The sequence below is a fragment of the Bubalus bubalis genome, chromosome 10 (genome assembly GCF_019923935.1).
Source record: "Bubalus bubalis isolate 160015118507 breed Murrah chromosome 10, NDDB_SH_1, whole genome shotgun sequence".
Taxonomy (NCBI): Eukaryota; Metazoa; Chordata; class Mammalia; order Artiodactyla; family Bovidae; genus Bubalus; species Bubalus bubalis.
In genome coordinates this window covers 59,288,600-59,304,890 of record NC_059166.1, presented here as the reverse complement: position 1 = coordinate 59,304,890, position 16,291 = coordinate 59,288,600, and the positions used below count along the sequence as shown (strand labels likewise).

At 41.7% G+C, this 16,291-nt stretch overlaps 2 protein-coding genes across 21 annotated transcripts in view; one reads left to right on the top strand and one right to left on the bottom strand.

Moving 5' to 3' along the window:
- BVES (blood vessel epicardial substance) overlaps positions 1-6,402 on the top strand; it is a 47,169-nt gene extending 40,767 nt beyond the window's left edge. For all 3 annotated transcript variants that reach the window (XM_045161961.1, XM_006073726.4, XM_006073727.4), the window contains one exon: positions 4,835-6,402. In XM_045161961.1, the coding sequence (XP_045017896.1) occupies positions 4,835-4,959 (125 nt within the window). In that variant the 3' untranslated portion in view covers positions 4,960-6,402. The remainder of the gene's footprint in view (positions 1-4,834) is intronic.
- Positions 1-13,417, bottom strand: part of LOC123327714 — a 30,331-nt gene extending 16,914 nt beyond the window's left edge. For 2 of the 18 annotated variants that reach the window (XR_006542400.1, XR_006542404.1), the window contains exons 1-3: positions 11,738-13,417; positions 10,557-10,728; positions 7,542-7,775 (exon numbers count right to left, since the gene is read on the bottom strand). Coding sequence is in view for 3 of the 18 variants with exons in the window: in XM_044924352.1 (XP_044780287.1) it covers positions 5,040-5,081; positions 7,608-7,775; positions 10,557-10,728; positions 12,209-12,357 (531 nt within the window). In the remaining 15 variants the exon portion in view is untranslated. Of the gene's footprint in view, positions 1-4,595; positions 4,919-4,944; positions 5,082-5,732; positions 5,869-7,541; positions 7,776-10,556; positions 10,729-11,737 lie in introns of those variants that run through there. The other 16 variants (XR_006542393.2, XR_006542396.1, XR_006542394.1 and 13 more) reach the window with 15 other exon arrangements.
- Positions 13,418-16,291: the final 2,874 nt, after the last annotated feature.

Sequence of the window (16,291 nt, the reverse complement as noted above, 5' to 3'; positions counted from 1 at the left end):
GAGGGAAGGGGAGGAACAATATAGAGGTAGGGAATGAAGAGGTACAAACTGCTATGTATAAATAAGTTACAAAGATATATTGTATACCACAGGAATCTAGCTAATATTTTATAATAACTATAAGTGGAATATAACCTTTAAAATTGTAAATCACTCTATTGTACACTTGTAACTTACAGTATTATACATTGACTATACTTCAATAAAATTAACAACAAAAAATGTTAATGTTTATGTAATGGTGTTATATGAATCTCTAACTGGAAAACAGCGATAAATGTTATATATGCCAAAGAGACTTAAGTGAAAATAATTTATATGTAAACGAATCCTTTCTTTGATGGTATTGATGTGCTAACAATGGTGACTGATTCTGAAGCTGTCAATGGAAGGAACAGAGTCCCCAGAAGTCATTTTCCCAAGTATCTTTATCCTGATCTCAAAATTCGATCTAAAATAAGCAATGTACACAAGTTGAAATACATATATATATCTTGAAAAAAAAATGACAGCAACATTTTATATGTGCGAAGCACATTCCATGATTATTTTGTTTAATCCCCTGAACAACCCCATGAGGCAGGTCCTGTGAATGTCTCCTTTCCACAAAGGTGGAAACAGGCCTAGAGAGGTTTAGTAATGGAGGACTGGTCACACAGCTAGGAAGCAGCACAGCAGGGATCTGAACCTTGGAAGTGTTTCCTGAGCCTCTGTCTTGGCCACTGTGCTCTGCACCCTTACCCCTGTGCGTAGAGTACACAGCTGCCTCTGGCTAGGGATTAAGAGCTGATCCTGATAAATTTCTTGTTGCCTTTTTGTGTCTTCATAAGATCCCACTACTGTTCTTTGCTATAGAGCAAGCATTTGAAAAGTCAGATTTCTGCCATTGTTCCTCCTTCATCAACCTTACACTTAGTCTGAGTTCAGCATTTGCTGATATATTGATTGCTAACTGACCTTGCCCTGGAGGGCAGAGCAAGAATATGGCACAAGCCTGGGTGGGGCCAAAGGAGACCCTCATAAAGTGGAGCCTGACACAGAATGTGGGAACTAGACAGGAGGGAGTTTGTGTATGCTATAATAGTAGGCACCTTGAGAAGCCTATGCACTCATTTATAATAACTTCTACTCTTACTTTTGGACTGTTTTTTTCTTCCATCAAGCATGGTGTCCATTATAGTAGAAGCTCAATTAGCATTTGGTGAATGCATGAATGAATGAAGGACAGACAGAATGAATGGGTTATTTGGTTTCTTTGATATAAGGGCCTCTGCTGCTTTTCTGTGGAGAAGGCAATGGCACCCCACTCCAGTACTTTTGCCTGGAAAATCTCATGGATGGAGGAGCCTGGTAGGCTGCAGCCCATGGGGTCGCTAAGAGTTGGACACGACTGAGCGACTTCACTTTCACTTTTCACTTTCATGCATTGGAGAAGGAAATGGCAACCTTTCCTAGGAAGGTTCCTGGGATTGCCTATAGAATCCCAGGGATGGGAGAGCCTGGTGGGCTGCTGTCTATGGGGTTGCACAGAGTCGGACACAACTGAAGCGACTTAGCAGCAGCAGCTGCTTTTCTGGGTTATATTTGCTCCATCCAGCTCTTCCCTCATGCATGCCTGGATTCTCCTCCTTGCCCCCTCCTCTCTCTCCCTCTCCCCTGTAAGTCCAGGGAATGACTGGACAGTTGGTGGCAAGAAATATTCTTTGGGGTGATGTTCCAGATGGTAGAGGTTCTATACTTTCAGAGTAGAACCATTCCTTAGGGAAAGTAGGAGTTAAATCCATCTTCAAGGGACTAAAATTACCATCTATGATATTAATGTAGGAACATGCATTCTGAGTCCTAAGCAGACTTTGGTGCAAACCACTGGGAATTGCATATGTTTGAGAAGCTTATACCATCCAAGCACCTGAAGTGACATCCTCTCTACATCTGTTCTCATGGACTAACAACGGCTTTTTGACTTTGCTGCCTTGCAGAACATTGGTCTATAAGATATCTGGTCCATGCTAAGAGCTTGATGTTTACAGGACCATGTAGTGCTGTCTAAAATGTCCAAAGACATTCGGTCCATGCCAAAAGGTCCCTAATATTTGGTCTTGCCCAAAATGATTTGGCATGCACAGTGATCAGAGAAGAAGTAAAAGGGACCCAAATTGGAAAAGAAGTAAAGCTGTGACTGTCTGCTGATACCATGATACTATACATAGAAAATCCTAAAGATGCGACCAGAAAACAATACTAGAGCTTATCAGTGAATTCGGTAAAGTTGTAGGATACAAAATTAGTACACAGAAATCTGTTGCATTTCTATACACTAAGAAAGATCAGAATGAGAAATTAAGAAAACAATCTCATTTACCATCACATCAAAAAGAATGAAATATTTAGGAATAAACTTACCTAAGAAGATGAAAGACCTGTACTCTGAAAACTATTAAGACACTAATGAAAGAAATTGAAGATGACATAAACAGATAGAAAGATATACTGTGTTCTTGGATTAGAAGAATCAATATTGTTAAAATGACTATACTACCCAAGGCAATCTACAGATTCAGTGCAATTCCTATCAAAATACCAGTGGCATTTTTCACAGAACTAGAAAAAAGAATTTTATGGAAACATAACCCGAGAAGGCAAAGCAAACTTAAGAAAAATGGAGCTGAAGGAATCAGTCTCTCTGACTTCGCACTATATTACAAAGCTACAGTAATTAGAACAGTGTTGTACTGGCACACACACACACACACAACAGAAATATACATCAATAGAAGAGGGTAGGAAACCCAGAAATAAACCCATTAATCTATGACAAAGGAGGCAAGACTATACAATGGAAAAGAGATCATTTCTTCAGTAAGTCGTGCTGGGAAAACTAGACAGCTACATGTAAAAGAATGAAGTTAGAACATTCTCTAACATCGTACATAAAATAAACTCCAAATGGATTAAAGACCTAAATTTAAGAATGAATACTATAAAACTCCCAGAGGAAAGCATAGGCAGGACACTCTTTGACACAAATCACAGCAATATATTTTTGAATCCATCTGCTCCAGAAAACAAAATAAACAACTGAGACCTATAATTAAACTTAAAAGCTTTTGCACAGCAAAGGAAGCTATAAACAAAATGAAAAGACAACCTAGAGAACGGGAGAAAATGTTTGCAAATGGTGCGACCAACAAGGGATTAATCTCTAAAACATATAAACAGCTCATGCAGCTCAATATTAAATGAATAACTTTAAAAATAAGATTTCAACAGACACTTCTCCAAAGAAGACATACAGATGGCCAAAAGCCACGTGAAAATATGCTCAATATCACTAATTATTAGACAGATGAAATCAGAACTGTGAAGTATCATCTCACACCAGTCAGAATGGCCATGATCAAAAAGTCTACAAATTAATAAATGCTGGAAAGGGTGTGGAGAACAGGGAACCCTAATACACTGTTGGTGGTGATGTAAATTAGTGTAGTCACTATGGATATCAGTATTTAGTTTCCTTAAATTGAAAACAGAGCTACCATATGATCCTGCAATTTCATCTTTGGCATATATCCAAAGAATACCATAATTCAAAAAGATACATGCACAATAGCCAAGATGAGGAAGCAATGAAATGTCCATTCCTCAAATGTCCATCAGAGGAATGGATAAAGAAGATGTGGCACGTACATACAATGGAATATTACTAAGTCATACAAAAGAATGAATGAATGCCATTTGCTGGGCTTCCCAGGCGGCACTAGTGGTAAAGAGCCCACCTGCCAATGCAGGAAACACAAGAGATGCGGGTTTAATCCCTGGGTCTGGAAGATCTCCTGGAAGAGGGCTTGGCAACCCATCCCAGTATTCTTACCTGGAGAATCCCCATGGACAGAGAAGCCTGGTGGGCTATAGCCCATAGGGTTGCAAAGAGTTAGACAAGACTGACGCGACTTAGCAAACACACGAAGCAACATGGAGGGACCTAGAGATTATCATACTAAGTGAAGTAAACCAAATATCATATGATATCACGTGTGAAATTTAAAAAAAAGATATAAATGAACTTACTTACAAAGCAGAAACAGACTCACAGACTTTGAAAATAAACTTATGATTACCAAAGGGGAAAGGTGGGGGGAGGAGGGATAAAATAGTAGTTTGGAATTAACATATATACACTCGAGCTCAGTTGCTTCAGTCATGTCCAGCTCTTTGCAACCCTTTGGACTGTAGTTCACCAGCTTCCTCTGTTTGTGGGACGTTTCAGGTAAGAATACTGGAGTAGGTTGCCACTTCCTATTCCAGGGGATCTTCCCAACTCAGGGATCAAACCCGCCTCTCCTGCATTTCAGGCAGATTTTTACTTGCTGAGCCAAAGAAACCTCTACATGTACACACTACTACATATAAAATAATCAACAAGGACTACTGTATGGCACAGGGAACTTTACTCAATATTCTGTAATAACCTATATGGGAAAAGAATTTGAAATAGGGTAGATGTATGTGTAACTGAATCACTTCACTGTACACCTGAAATACAGCATTGTAAATCAACCACACTCCAATATAAAATAAAAATTCAATTTAATGTTGATGTATGCAGAAACCAACACAGCATTGTAGAGCAATTATTCCCCAATTAAAAATAAATAAAATTTTAAAAATTAAATTAAAAAAAAAGAAGATGCAGTATTAGGGAAACTGCATTCCTGGTACCAGCTATAATCTCCCAGAGAGTTTTATTTTCCAGTTGGAGTTTTTCACTGATACATCATGCCAGCATCAGGGCAGGCTCTACATTAAGTGGTTTTCCTTTCTGTGTCTTTGACAGATGTACCATCCCCACACCAGCGAGCCTCGCCCAGGATGAAACCGATAGAAGAAGGGGTGGAAGATGACGACGAGGTCTTTGAACCTGCACCTCCAAATACATTTAAAGTTCGTCAGTGGCCTTGATCCCAAGAGAGGATTCAAGTTACCCAGAGGGAAACTGTCTTGGAGAGATCCTGAAAAATACCAGCACTTTTTCACGGCTTTTAGATTTTTTTTCTGCTTTCATACACCCAGCTTGGTAGAGTCTGAGGGCAGGAAAGTGAGGGAAATTCAAAAATGGGAAGGTTACCTTCACTTTTTACTGGTCAGCTTTCAGTTTCACTGAGCCTTCTGACTAAAATGTGTGCTCTTTTTGAGAGAGACATTTTCACAGTGTTTTCTAGATATCATTTAAATTTTAAAAATTCTTAGTGCTTTGTCATTTCAAATCCCTTCACTTATCTTTCCAAGCTGTTGTTTGCTTTCATCAGAGAGTTTATTCTCTGCTGTGGCAATGGGGTTGTCCATTTGATTGAGGTGGAGGAAATGTTTTTTAAAAAATAAAAGGCAGGGAATCTCAGGCTTTGCTCAATGGATTTTCTGGCTGGAAAATTTTAAAGAAAGATGTGGTGTGACTCATGTATATTTTTCTCTCAGGCCAGATACATCATTCTACTAGAACATCTCACATTTGTGGACACTGTATGGATAGGTTGATAATGGACAAAGCTCATGAGACTTTACTCACATTACCCTGATATTACACTGTTTGGAAGTTGGGATGAACCCTAGACCTGGAAAGGTAACAGTGGGAGCAGTTCTGAGCTCAGGGTCACCCTTTGGCTAAGCCAGCTCAGCTGTGATGTGGGGCCATCTCGCCCCACGCTCTGCTGTAGGAAGCACATTACGGCAGTCAAGCGGCCAAAGAAGTGTCACAGAATGACGAGGCTGACAGAGCCACTGCGCTCGCTGGCTACTACTCTGACGTTCAGATGTTTCCTCCAGGGGCACAGATGGCTCCTTACTGTGTGTGGGGGATACCAGATGCCAGGGCTGCAAACGGAGACACAGCTGTGAGGCAGACGGTCCACCACAAGCTCTGCCATGATCACCCAACCTAGAGAGTGCTGTGAGGACCTTGATTCTACATCTCTCTTTTCCACCAGTTGTGATTCCAGACACGGTGGTACTTGGGAAATTTGCGTAAGTCATCTAGCGGGTCAGTGTGACCGTGTCCCTTCACAGGCCACCCATTTGGGGGAAGCCCCCCTGAACAGCTGTGCTCCATCGTGCCCCTCTACCTTTATTTTGTGTACTCTGACTGAGTTAGTCCCATTATGTTAAATAATAAGAAAAGTTCAATATGAAATTATTTTCAGGTGAGCTGAGCCAAAAGCATCTTTTGCCAAGAGGTGATTTCTATGAGAGAAGATTTAAAACTTAAGTACTCCAGGGTCACTTCATTTTCCTAAACTCATTTTTTAAAGCCAGTTATTTTAGTAATTTCAATTGAGTCAAATTTACATGCTTGATCACTCACAGAAAAATTCCACAGACTGGGTATCCAGCTCCTAACACATTCATCAAATGAATAGCTTGTTAACCTCACCATAGAAAGACTGATTTCACTTTCTGCTGTAGTGGTCTCTTCTGTTTGCTAAATTAAGATTTTATTTTGGGGAAATGAAACAAAGGTGAGTGAATGACTTTACCTTGACTTTAAGACTTAAGATACAACAGGTTAAACTCTCTCAGTGCCTGAATCAAGTGTATGAAGTAATGGTGTTAACACCACTTTAACTATTGAAGTGATGCTATGTAGGCCATTGAGTTTATACATGCATAGGACTAATTTATAAAATCGTTCAACAGAGTAATTAGATATTACATCCTTGTCTAAGTAGAAAGCAATTTTAGATTCTACAAAAGCCATGTTTGTAATGTTCTATGAGTCCACAGAACCTTGAGATTTTCTTACCCTGACCCATTTTCAGACGCGTCTCACTTAATCAACCTTAGACAGCAGAGGGGAGCATCTCTAATGATCAACCTGGATGTGTTTAGAGGTTAATTTCTGTAGTGCTGGAAAAGCACACTGTTTAAAAGCACACTGCTAAAATTAGGTGATATGAAGTCATTTACTTTTTTAATGTGTTTGTGTGTGTCAGTGCCATCGATAATGAAGATTATAATCTCAAGATTAGGAATCTTCAAAGAGCCACTTATCTTGAATAGGAAACATAAAACTATCTGTAAATACATCCCTCTAAGGATGACAGTGAAGGAGCCAAAGCCATTGAGTAGTCCTCCCATTAGACTTGATAGCAACGAAGCAGATAAGAAAACATAAAAGATCTCCTATGGATGATTTTTATAGATTCATGGACACAAGTGTATCTTTGTATAACATGTAGATAAAAAACGAATTTGTTGCCAAAGCGACCAATAAAATGCTTCCTGTGTTTTTTTGGCCTTCACTTAGCTGTGTGACCAAGGTCCAGAAAATGGCCTACAAAAATTACTCTATCACCCCAAATCCACTATGTTGAAATGTAACATCAAATTCCTTGTATGAAGCTGGAGCCAACATTTATACCAGAATGTGTGGCATTTGTAATATTCTGCAAGCTCTCATAAATGTATTTATAAAATAATAGCACAAACCCTATGATGTTTATAGATTTAAATTAGTAATAATGGGTGCTATATAATTATTTTTCCGTTACCTCCTTGGCTTCCTGGGATCTTTTCTGTTTCTCCCTGTGGTTCACTTCACTTTAGTCATTTTGTACCTTTGTGCTTTGCTGCCAACAGTGTGCTGTGCCCGCCGGGAGACACCACCTTCGTCGCATCTGGTTCTCCTTCCACACACCTGAAGCTTTTCTGATTTTGTAACTTGGAGCTGCTGATTCTTGCTTCCCAGGTCCTAGCGTGGCCTCAAAGGCAGAGTCACTTACATGCTAGAAAAAATATTTAGTAGAGAAAGTTATGTAACTGTATACTTAGCTCTGCCCGTGGTGCACCCAGGTGACGACCTTGCCCTCTGGTGAGGATGTAATGCTAGCGTGCCTGGCACCCAGCCCAGCCCTTGGGCATGCTGGTTGGTCCAGACCCTGGGGTGCAGCTCCAAGGATTCACTGTTATTGTTTTTAAATCCATTTTCCTGGTCATTTGTAAAGCTGCTCTACAGAAACCGTTGACTTGGCCATGTTTCCCCTCCCTTCCCTCTTTCCTAACCTGGTTTCACAACCTTTTTCTAATTATGCCCAACTAGAGTGATTAGAAATTCCCACCCACTCAATTCCAATTCTCCATGTGAAGGGATAGGACTGTGCAGGGAACTCAAGGTTGTTCCACACTCACGACACATCTCACTGACACTCTGATCATTACAGGACCCCCATGACATACTGTAGGGGAAGTTTAAGAAACCCACTTTAAGCACTATTTACAGATTTTACCAATATACCTACAACCTAGTTTTAAAGTACCTGAGAATTTTGTGAATGCTTTATACAGATATAGTATTTCAAGGAATTGCATTCTTTCTGCTTTTAGGTGCCATTTACATGGATATCATTTTACTTTATAATAAATTTACATTTTGTCTGAATAGAGCTTTATAGTTTAAAATATCTTCATATTTTGTCATTTGATCAAATAAACTTCTTACTTGGAATAATGTACACCTTTTAAAATTTCATCTCTCTTATATGTAGCTGGTTTGCTCTAATGCCATGCCCAAAGGTTCAAGAAAGAACCTTCAGAGGTTATGGGAATTGCTCTGGTTTAGGCAATCTGAGCAGACATGCACAAGGCGTGCTCCTGGGTTAGCTCCACTTAGTTCCTAAGGCCTGCTATCTTGCTGCCTTTGGTCATGAAAAGGGTGGGCCACGAGGCAGTGGACAATCCTGCCTGGATGCAGCGACTGAGAAGCCTCCAGACTTTCAATGTGAGGATACATATATTTCAAATTTTTAATCCACTGTATTTGAAACTTCACTTCTGGTTTTCGTAAGGTTCAGCAATACAAGGAATCACATGAAGGGGACAGAACACGTCCCCTGGGTCTACTCTGTGGTGGGCAGTCTTTCTTTTCATAAAGAAACTCATATTTGCTTCTCTCACCTGTGCTCGATGTTAAAAAGGGACTGGAAAGCCCATCTCTTGGCTGTTTGTAGTAGGTCCTCGACACCTAATTAACTTGCCCTGATCAGCACCAAGACGAGACCCAGCTGGACCGGGCATCTTACACCACTAAAGAGTTAATTCTCTTGCCCGATAAGGCATGTCATTCAGGCCTAATGTCTGGTTCTAAGCCCTGACTTTCAACCTGACCCATCTTTGGGGCAGCTTCCCCTTACCCAGACTATGCTGTGAAACTTAAGAGTTTCCCATTATGCCCATGAGGGGTTTTCTGTAGATGGGTGTGGGTACAACCCAACATGAGCTAAAATCAACAGGACTTGGTTCCAGATTTGTGGGAGCAGAGATGGTGGTGAGAGGGGAGAGTGTCACAGAGCTCCAGCTGGAGTTGCTGCTGGTTACTCCCTGGTGAGCACCAGGTTTGAGTGGAGAGACTGCTTTCTTCATGCTGTGTTTGAGGGGCCTCTGGGACAGCAGAGAGGTGTCAAATCTGGAACTCAGGGGAGGGCTTGGGGCCAAGGATACAGATTTCTGAGCTGAAGATGGCACTGTGAGCTTGACAGCTTCCCGATAGGTCAAAATTTTCTGTTAAAGGGTGTGTGTGTGTGATGAATAAATATGAACGAATACACTACACCAATATTTCCTTAATGTGGATGGACCTAGAGATTATCATACTAACTGAAATAAATCAGAATGAGAAAGACAAATATATGAAATTGCTTATATATAGAGTCTAAAATATACAGATGAAATTATTTACAAGTCAGAAACAGACTCACAGACATAGAAAACAAACTGACTGTTACCAAATGGAAAAAGGGATGCTACTGCTACTGCTAAGTCACTTCAGTCGTGTCCGCCTCTGTGCGACCCCATAGATGGCAGCCCACCAGGCTCCCCTGGTCCCTGGGATTCTCCAGGCAAGAACACTGGAGTGGGTTGCCATTTCCTTCTCCAATGCATGAAAGTAAAAAGTGAAAGTGAAGTCGCTCAGTCGTGTCCGACCCTCGGCAACCCCATGGACTGCAGCCTTCCAGGCTCCTCTATCCACGGGATTTTCCAGGCAGGAGTACTGGAGTGGGGTGCCATTGCCTTCTCCCAAAAGGGATGGGGATGGTATAAATTAGGAGTTTGGGATTTGCAGATACAAATCACTATACATAAAATAGGTTAAAAACAACAACAACAACAAAAACAAGGTCCTACTGTAAAAAAATTTTTCCTTGCTATTTACTAAGGGCAAATATATCCCCACTGACCTTCAGGTTCTCCCAGCCTCCTCTGTCATCCTGTCGCAAGATGATTCCCATCTTCCCAGCTGACAGCTTTCTGCTTTTCTGCCCCGTTCGCCTGGTCCAGCCGCTCAGTACAGGCAGGACCCCACATCACAGGACTGACCCCGGGCCTGCTCCTGGGAAAGCAGCACCGTGGCTCAGGATTTCACTCTGACTTCTTGCACAACAGACCAGCAGAGGCAAATGTGGCTTGAATGAAGCTAAACTACCTTACAGCTGAGTAAACGAAGGCTCACAACCAAAACCCGACTGGTAGAGGAAGGGAGCCTTCAGGGAAAAATGATTAGCGCCATTTACCTCTTGATATTTCTCTGCGAATGCTGACAACTTCAGAGCTGCTCCTGTTCCTTGGTGGTTACATATAATTAGGTCATTTGTGTAGAGACGGACAGAGATGAATCTTGGAGTCCCCTTGAAAAAGTTCGGACAGGGGCCAAGTTTTAGGCCCTGGCCTCCCACGGGGGTGATGCTGCACAGAAAACAGAACAACCATCAGAACGACCACTCTGAATTTCTTTCTTTTTAAAGGGTTTCTGTTATCTTGGAGGCCTCCCTAATGTTTTTCAGTGTGCTTCCCACTATTTCTATTGTTCTTATCTAACCTCTTTAACTCTTCTCTTTATTAGTACGGATACATTTTGCTATGAGAATAATTACAATATAATGTAGTAGTAATAGCTATCTATTAAGTGCATATTATTTACCAGAGATTGTTAAAGACATTTAAAACACACAATTTAGTATTTTCACAAAAATCCTGTAAGGTGGTTAACACAACAGAACTGAAGTTCAAATAAGCTGATTTTGCCAGAACAAACCAGCCAGGAAAAGGGCCGTGTTCCATCCCAGATATCTCAGCCTGTGGCCCTGCTCAACCTGCTGCTCTTTCCAGTCCTCTTCGACAGGAAGCCTGCAGCCGCCACTACCACCTGTTCTCAGCTTCTCACCTTAGGTTATCAAAGGAGTTTCCATGCTGAAATTAAAGACTATAATACTTCGTATTTTTTGTACAAAAAAATATGTATTTTTTTTAGGGAGAGGCTTTTTTTTTTTAGAAAAATGAAAAGCCAAGATTTGATATTGACCTTTAATATAATCTCGGAGAAGGCAATGGCACCCCACTCCAGTACTTTTGCCTAGAAAACCCCATGGACGGAGGAACCTGGTGGGCTGCAGTTCATGGGGTCGCTCGAGTCGGACATGACTGAGCGACTTCACTTTCACTTTTCACTTTCATGCATTGGAGAAGAAAATGGCAACCCACTCCAGTGTTCTTGCCTGGAGAATCCCAGGGATGGGGGAGCCTTGTGGGCTGCCGTCTATGGGGTTGCACAGAGTCGGACACTACTGAAGCGACATATCTATCTATCTTTAACATAATCTATCAGCTCATGTGAAAATATAGGGTCCTAAATACATGATGTCCCAAACTGGTTTCTAATCTCTGCTGTCCACCTCTCTCAGCTCAAAGCACCAACCTGAAAAAGGAGGCAGAGTCTTTGTCCTTGGACATGACTTTGAAGTCAGACAGATGTAGTTCTGAACATGGGCTTTGACCATGTGATCTTCACCAAGTTCTTATGCCTTTTAAAACTACTGTGTCCTTACCTGTATTCTGCTACTGCTAAGTCACTTCAATCGTGTCAGACTCTGCACGACCCCACAGATGACAGCCCACCAGGCTCCCCTGTCCCTGGGATTCTCCAGGCAAGAACACTGGAGTGGGTTGCCATTTCCTTCTCCTGTATTCTAGAACCTTTCCAAAGGCATAGTTGGCACAAAGTACAAGTTTGTTCTCATCCCCTTTTCCCTTTGGTTGCTACGTTGAACCCTTAATGATTCTGGAGTCTCGGTAACCACAGTTCTTGTAAAGAGTCAGAGAGTTGGTACCAGCAGGACCTGAAGGACAGGCAGGGTAGGGGACAGGCACCAAGGCCCCTCCTGCTCACAGCAGAAATGTCTGCAGGCCTAGGGTGCAGCTCCTAAGCTGCGGTCTCTCTGGACCTCTTTGGCTGAGGCAGAGAGAAGCCCATCTTGACTTCCACACGTGGCCCCAGAAAGCTGGAGGCGGGGAAAGGAGGCTGTAGGTTCCTCTCATGGGAAGTTGCTGTGAGTAGAAAATGCCAGCATTAGGTTAAATGAGGCTTTCCAGGAGGTGAAGAGATGACTGTCTTCAGCTGTGGTTGTTTTGAACAAATAAATATCTTTTGTTGAGCTCCCCACAGGGGCCACGTGAGAGCCAAGAACAGGTGTGCTGGATACGCGTGGATGGAGAGAAGCTCCTCTAGACCCCAGAGAGTAAGGGTGGAAGGGGAGGTCTCAAACACTAAGGAGATGTGTATTCCTAATGCAGTTTGATTATTCAAGAATGCTAGGAGCCTGGGCAGCTCATGTCTCCTAGGGGGGCCCCAGTTTTATCTGTAAAAGGAGGTGCAACCAGATGAGGGAGAGATATGCCAGTTCTGGTAGTTTAATTCCCAGTGTGTGGGCTTCTTAAGGAGTGCCATGTTGTCTTTTTGCTCCAAGTGTGCCGTGTGGTCCAAGCGACTCACGATTCTTTGTTTTGTTTTTGCTTGAGGATGACTTGAGTTAGGCAATGTCTCACCTGCTGTCTTTCTATCCAGAATTCCCCCATTCTTGGACTGTCCTTCACAAATGCTGTATCATCTGTGTGAAGTTGGAATAGTATTATCACGGCAATGACTCGCATCACCATGCAGTCTGTGATTCTGGTGTATCATTTAAAGTTTTCTCGAAAGTTGTCTTCAAAACAGTCAGCTTGCTGACAAATCCCTTCCAGACCTTTCCAGAATGGTGTGGATTGGGGTTTTCCTTTGGAGGGGACAGAACTGTAGAATTTTAGAGCAGGTAGGTAAATTTCACCAGGATCACCTGGAGGACCCTATTAAAAACCAGCTTGGGCACAGGTGTGGCGTTCTGCCTGCCCTAAAAGTCTTGCAAGTTCTGGCCTCTTATTGGAGCCTTTTGATGCTGCCCCGGGTTCTGCCCCCAGACCTCAAAGCCCCTGATGACCAGTATGTGAAGGACACCTGGAGAAGGAAATGGAAACCCATTCCAGTATACTTGTCTGGAGAATGCCAGGGGCAGAGAAGCCTGGCAGGCTACAGTCCATGGGGTCACAGAGTTGGACACCACCAAGTGACAAAAACACACACACACACACACGATGGAGCTTTCCCAGTGGCTCAGTGGTTAAAAAAATCTGCCTGTAATGCAGAAGCCTCAAGCGACTATGGTTGGATCCCTGGGTCTGGAAGTTCCCTTGGAGGAGGGGATGGGAACCCACTCTAGTATTCTTGCCTGGAAAATCCCATGGACAGAGGAGTCTGGTGGTCTACAGTCCACGGGGTCACAAAGAGTCAGACATGACTGAAGCAACTTAGCACACACACGTGAAGGACAAATTTAGGAAACATAGGACCATTGGTTATAAGGAGGCCAAGGGATTCTTGCAAGAGTGCTATAACAACAAGTTAATGAAAGCAGACAAAATGCAACTATAAAAGCATGTTTGGAATCTCCCTACCAGAAGAAAAACTTAATGCCATTTGTGGTGAACAGATTGGTAAATTGCAGGAGCTGATGCAAGAAGCCACTAATCCCAATGGGCAATTTAGTACTAGTGAGTCTAGGAAACCAAAATTTTAGTCTATACAATAAAGTTTAACAAAGGGAGAGGGTAACAACTCACCGGATCCCATCCCAGAATTTGAATTGATATAGCTGGGGTAGAGACAGAATGCTGCAGTTCTAAGTTCCCAGATAATGTTGATGCTGCTATTAAAGGGACCATTCTTTGAAGTCCCCTTAACTATTCCAACCCCCATTATTAGCAGATGAGAAGGGTGAGTGGCTGAGAAAACTGAACCCAAGAAAAACTAGAACCCAAGTATCCTTGTCCATAGTCCGATGGCTTTCAGTTAAAAAAATCAGCTTTTTTTTTTTTTTTTTTGCTCTAGATCAATAGTTCCCAAACTTTTAATGAGTCAATTAGGGAGTCCGTTAAAATCTGGCTCCAGTAACTCAATACACCTAGAACAGTGAGTCTTAACCTTGGCTGTACATTGGAGTCAGAGATTCTGATGTAATTTATCTGAGCATCAGGATTCTTGAAAGCTCCCCAAGTAACTCAAAGTGAAAGAAAGTGAAGTCACGCAGTTGTGTCCGGCTCTTTGCGACCCCGTGGACTGTAGCCTACCAGGCTCCTCCTTCCATGGGATTCTCCAGGCAAGAGTACTGGAGTGGGTTGCCACTTCCTTCTCCAGGGGATCTTCCCAACCCAGGGATCGAACCCTGGTCTCCCGCATTGCAGGCAGACGCTTTAACCTCTGAGCCACCAGGGAAGCCCAAGTAACTCAAAGAGGGTAATAAATTTGAAAAGTTTTGGTCTGGAGGAAGGTCAGAAAGCTTTACTAGTCCAGACATCCCAGGTAATTTGGCTGTAGCTGCAGGCTGGTCTGTACTTTGCAGGCAAAGGTTTTCCTCATCTTACTTCCTGGTTTAGGAAAACACTGAAGTGTTAGTGTGAGGTTTGAAGAGTGAATACCAGGGGCATAGATGGGTCTATTTTCCTATGTATAACAATATTTATTTTTGGAACATTTAGTCTCTTTTTATTAAGACATAATTAACCTAGAACAGTATATTAATTTCAAATGTACAACCTAATGGTTTGATATTTGTACATATTGTGAAATGATCATCAAAATATGTCTGATTAACATCCATCATGACACATAGTTACAAATTATTTTTCTTGTGATGAGAACTTTTACGATTGACTCCCTTAGCAACTTTCAAAGGTGTAAAACACTGTTTTACTAGGGTCACCATGTTGTACGTTACATCCACAGGACTCATTTGTAGCTGGAAGTTTGTACCTTTTGACCACTGTTGGTGTGTGATTTTGATTCTTCCAACTCCCTTACTTTCTTTGGCTCCCTGTGGCTTCCTATGTATCAGAATTAGAAAGAAGCTTTCTACCTGGTTTTGGTGTTTGGGAGAAAAAAAATTAATTAGAAGCAGAATCCTGAAGTGTCTTTTCTAGTTCCAAGTCTGTTTGTGTGACCTGAGCAGTTAATGTCATCTCCCTAAGTACAATTGTACATTTCTTTGTAATACAGAAATAGTTATATCTGCCATCTTTACCTTAGAAGGGCTTTGTGAAAACCAGACTTCAAAGCCCCTATAAACTATAAAACACTATAAAAGTGAAAGCTATTATTAACTAGCGACACACAAATGGGAGCTTAAAGTGAAAGAAATCTCTCTTCACTAAACTATGCCTGGGAATTCTGTTGGAACTTGTGTCTAATTTGTCCTTGCTCTTAGACTCCAACATTCAAACCCCAAATCCAGAAGACCTGGGTATGATAATGTGAGCACTTTAACAAAATATGGTTTCTTCTCAGATATTGGGAGCACAGACAGACTTAGTAAGATGTCTAAAGTGAAAAAAACACCACCAAAGATTTAGGTAATAAAATACCAAACAAAAATTTTAAGTCTTTTATTTCTTACAGCTTGAAAGGTAGATGAGAATTTCTGGGGTAATAATGCAACATGAGTATTTAATTCTCTAGGGTTGTTTACCGTTTTGAAGTTTCTTATTACAAGAAAACTTAGATAAAATACTTTGAAACAAGTTAGCATTATCAGTATCCCTTCAGCATCATTAACTCCACAATGACAGTCTCTCTCTCTTGTTCATAAGAGCCTATAAAGCCATTACTAATAAGTACACATTTTTCTAGGCAGAAATTTTCCTAGATAAGTTTATCAATCATGATCAGAAATTCAAATATGTAGTAGCTGAGGTGATGCAAAGTGAGTGAAGAGTGCCCTCTGGTGGTGTCATGCATAACTGAACTGTATCGAGGTTGTTTTAGTCGCTAAGTCCTCTCACGGACTGTAGCACGCCAGGCTTCTCCTGTCGGTGGGATTTCTCAGGCAAGAATACTGGAGTGGGTTGCCCTTTTTTTCTCCAGTGGATCTTCCTGACCCAAGGATCA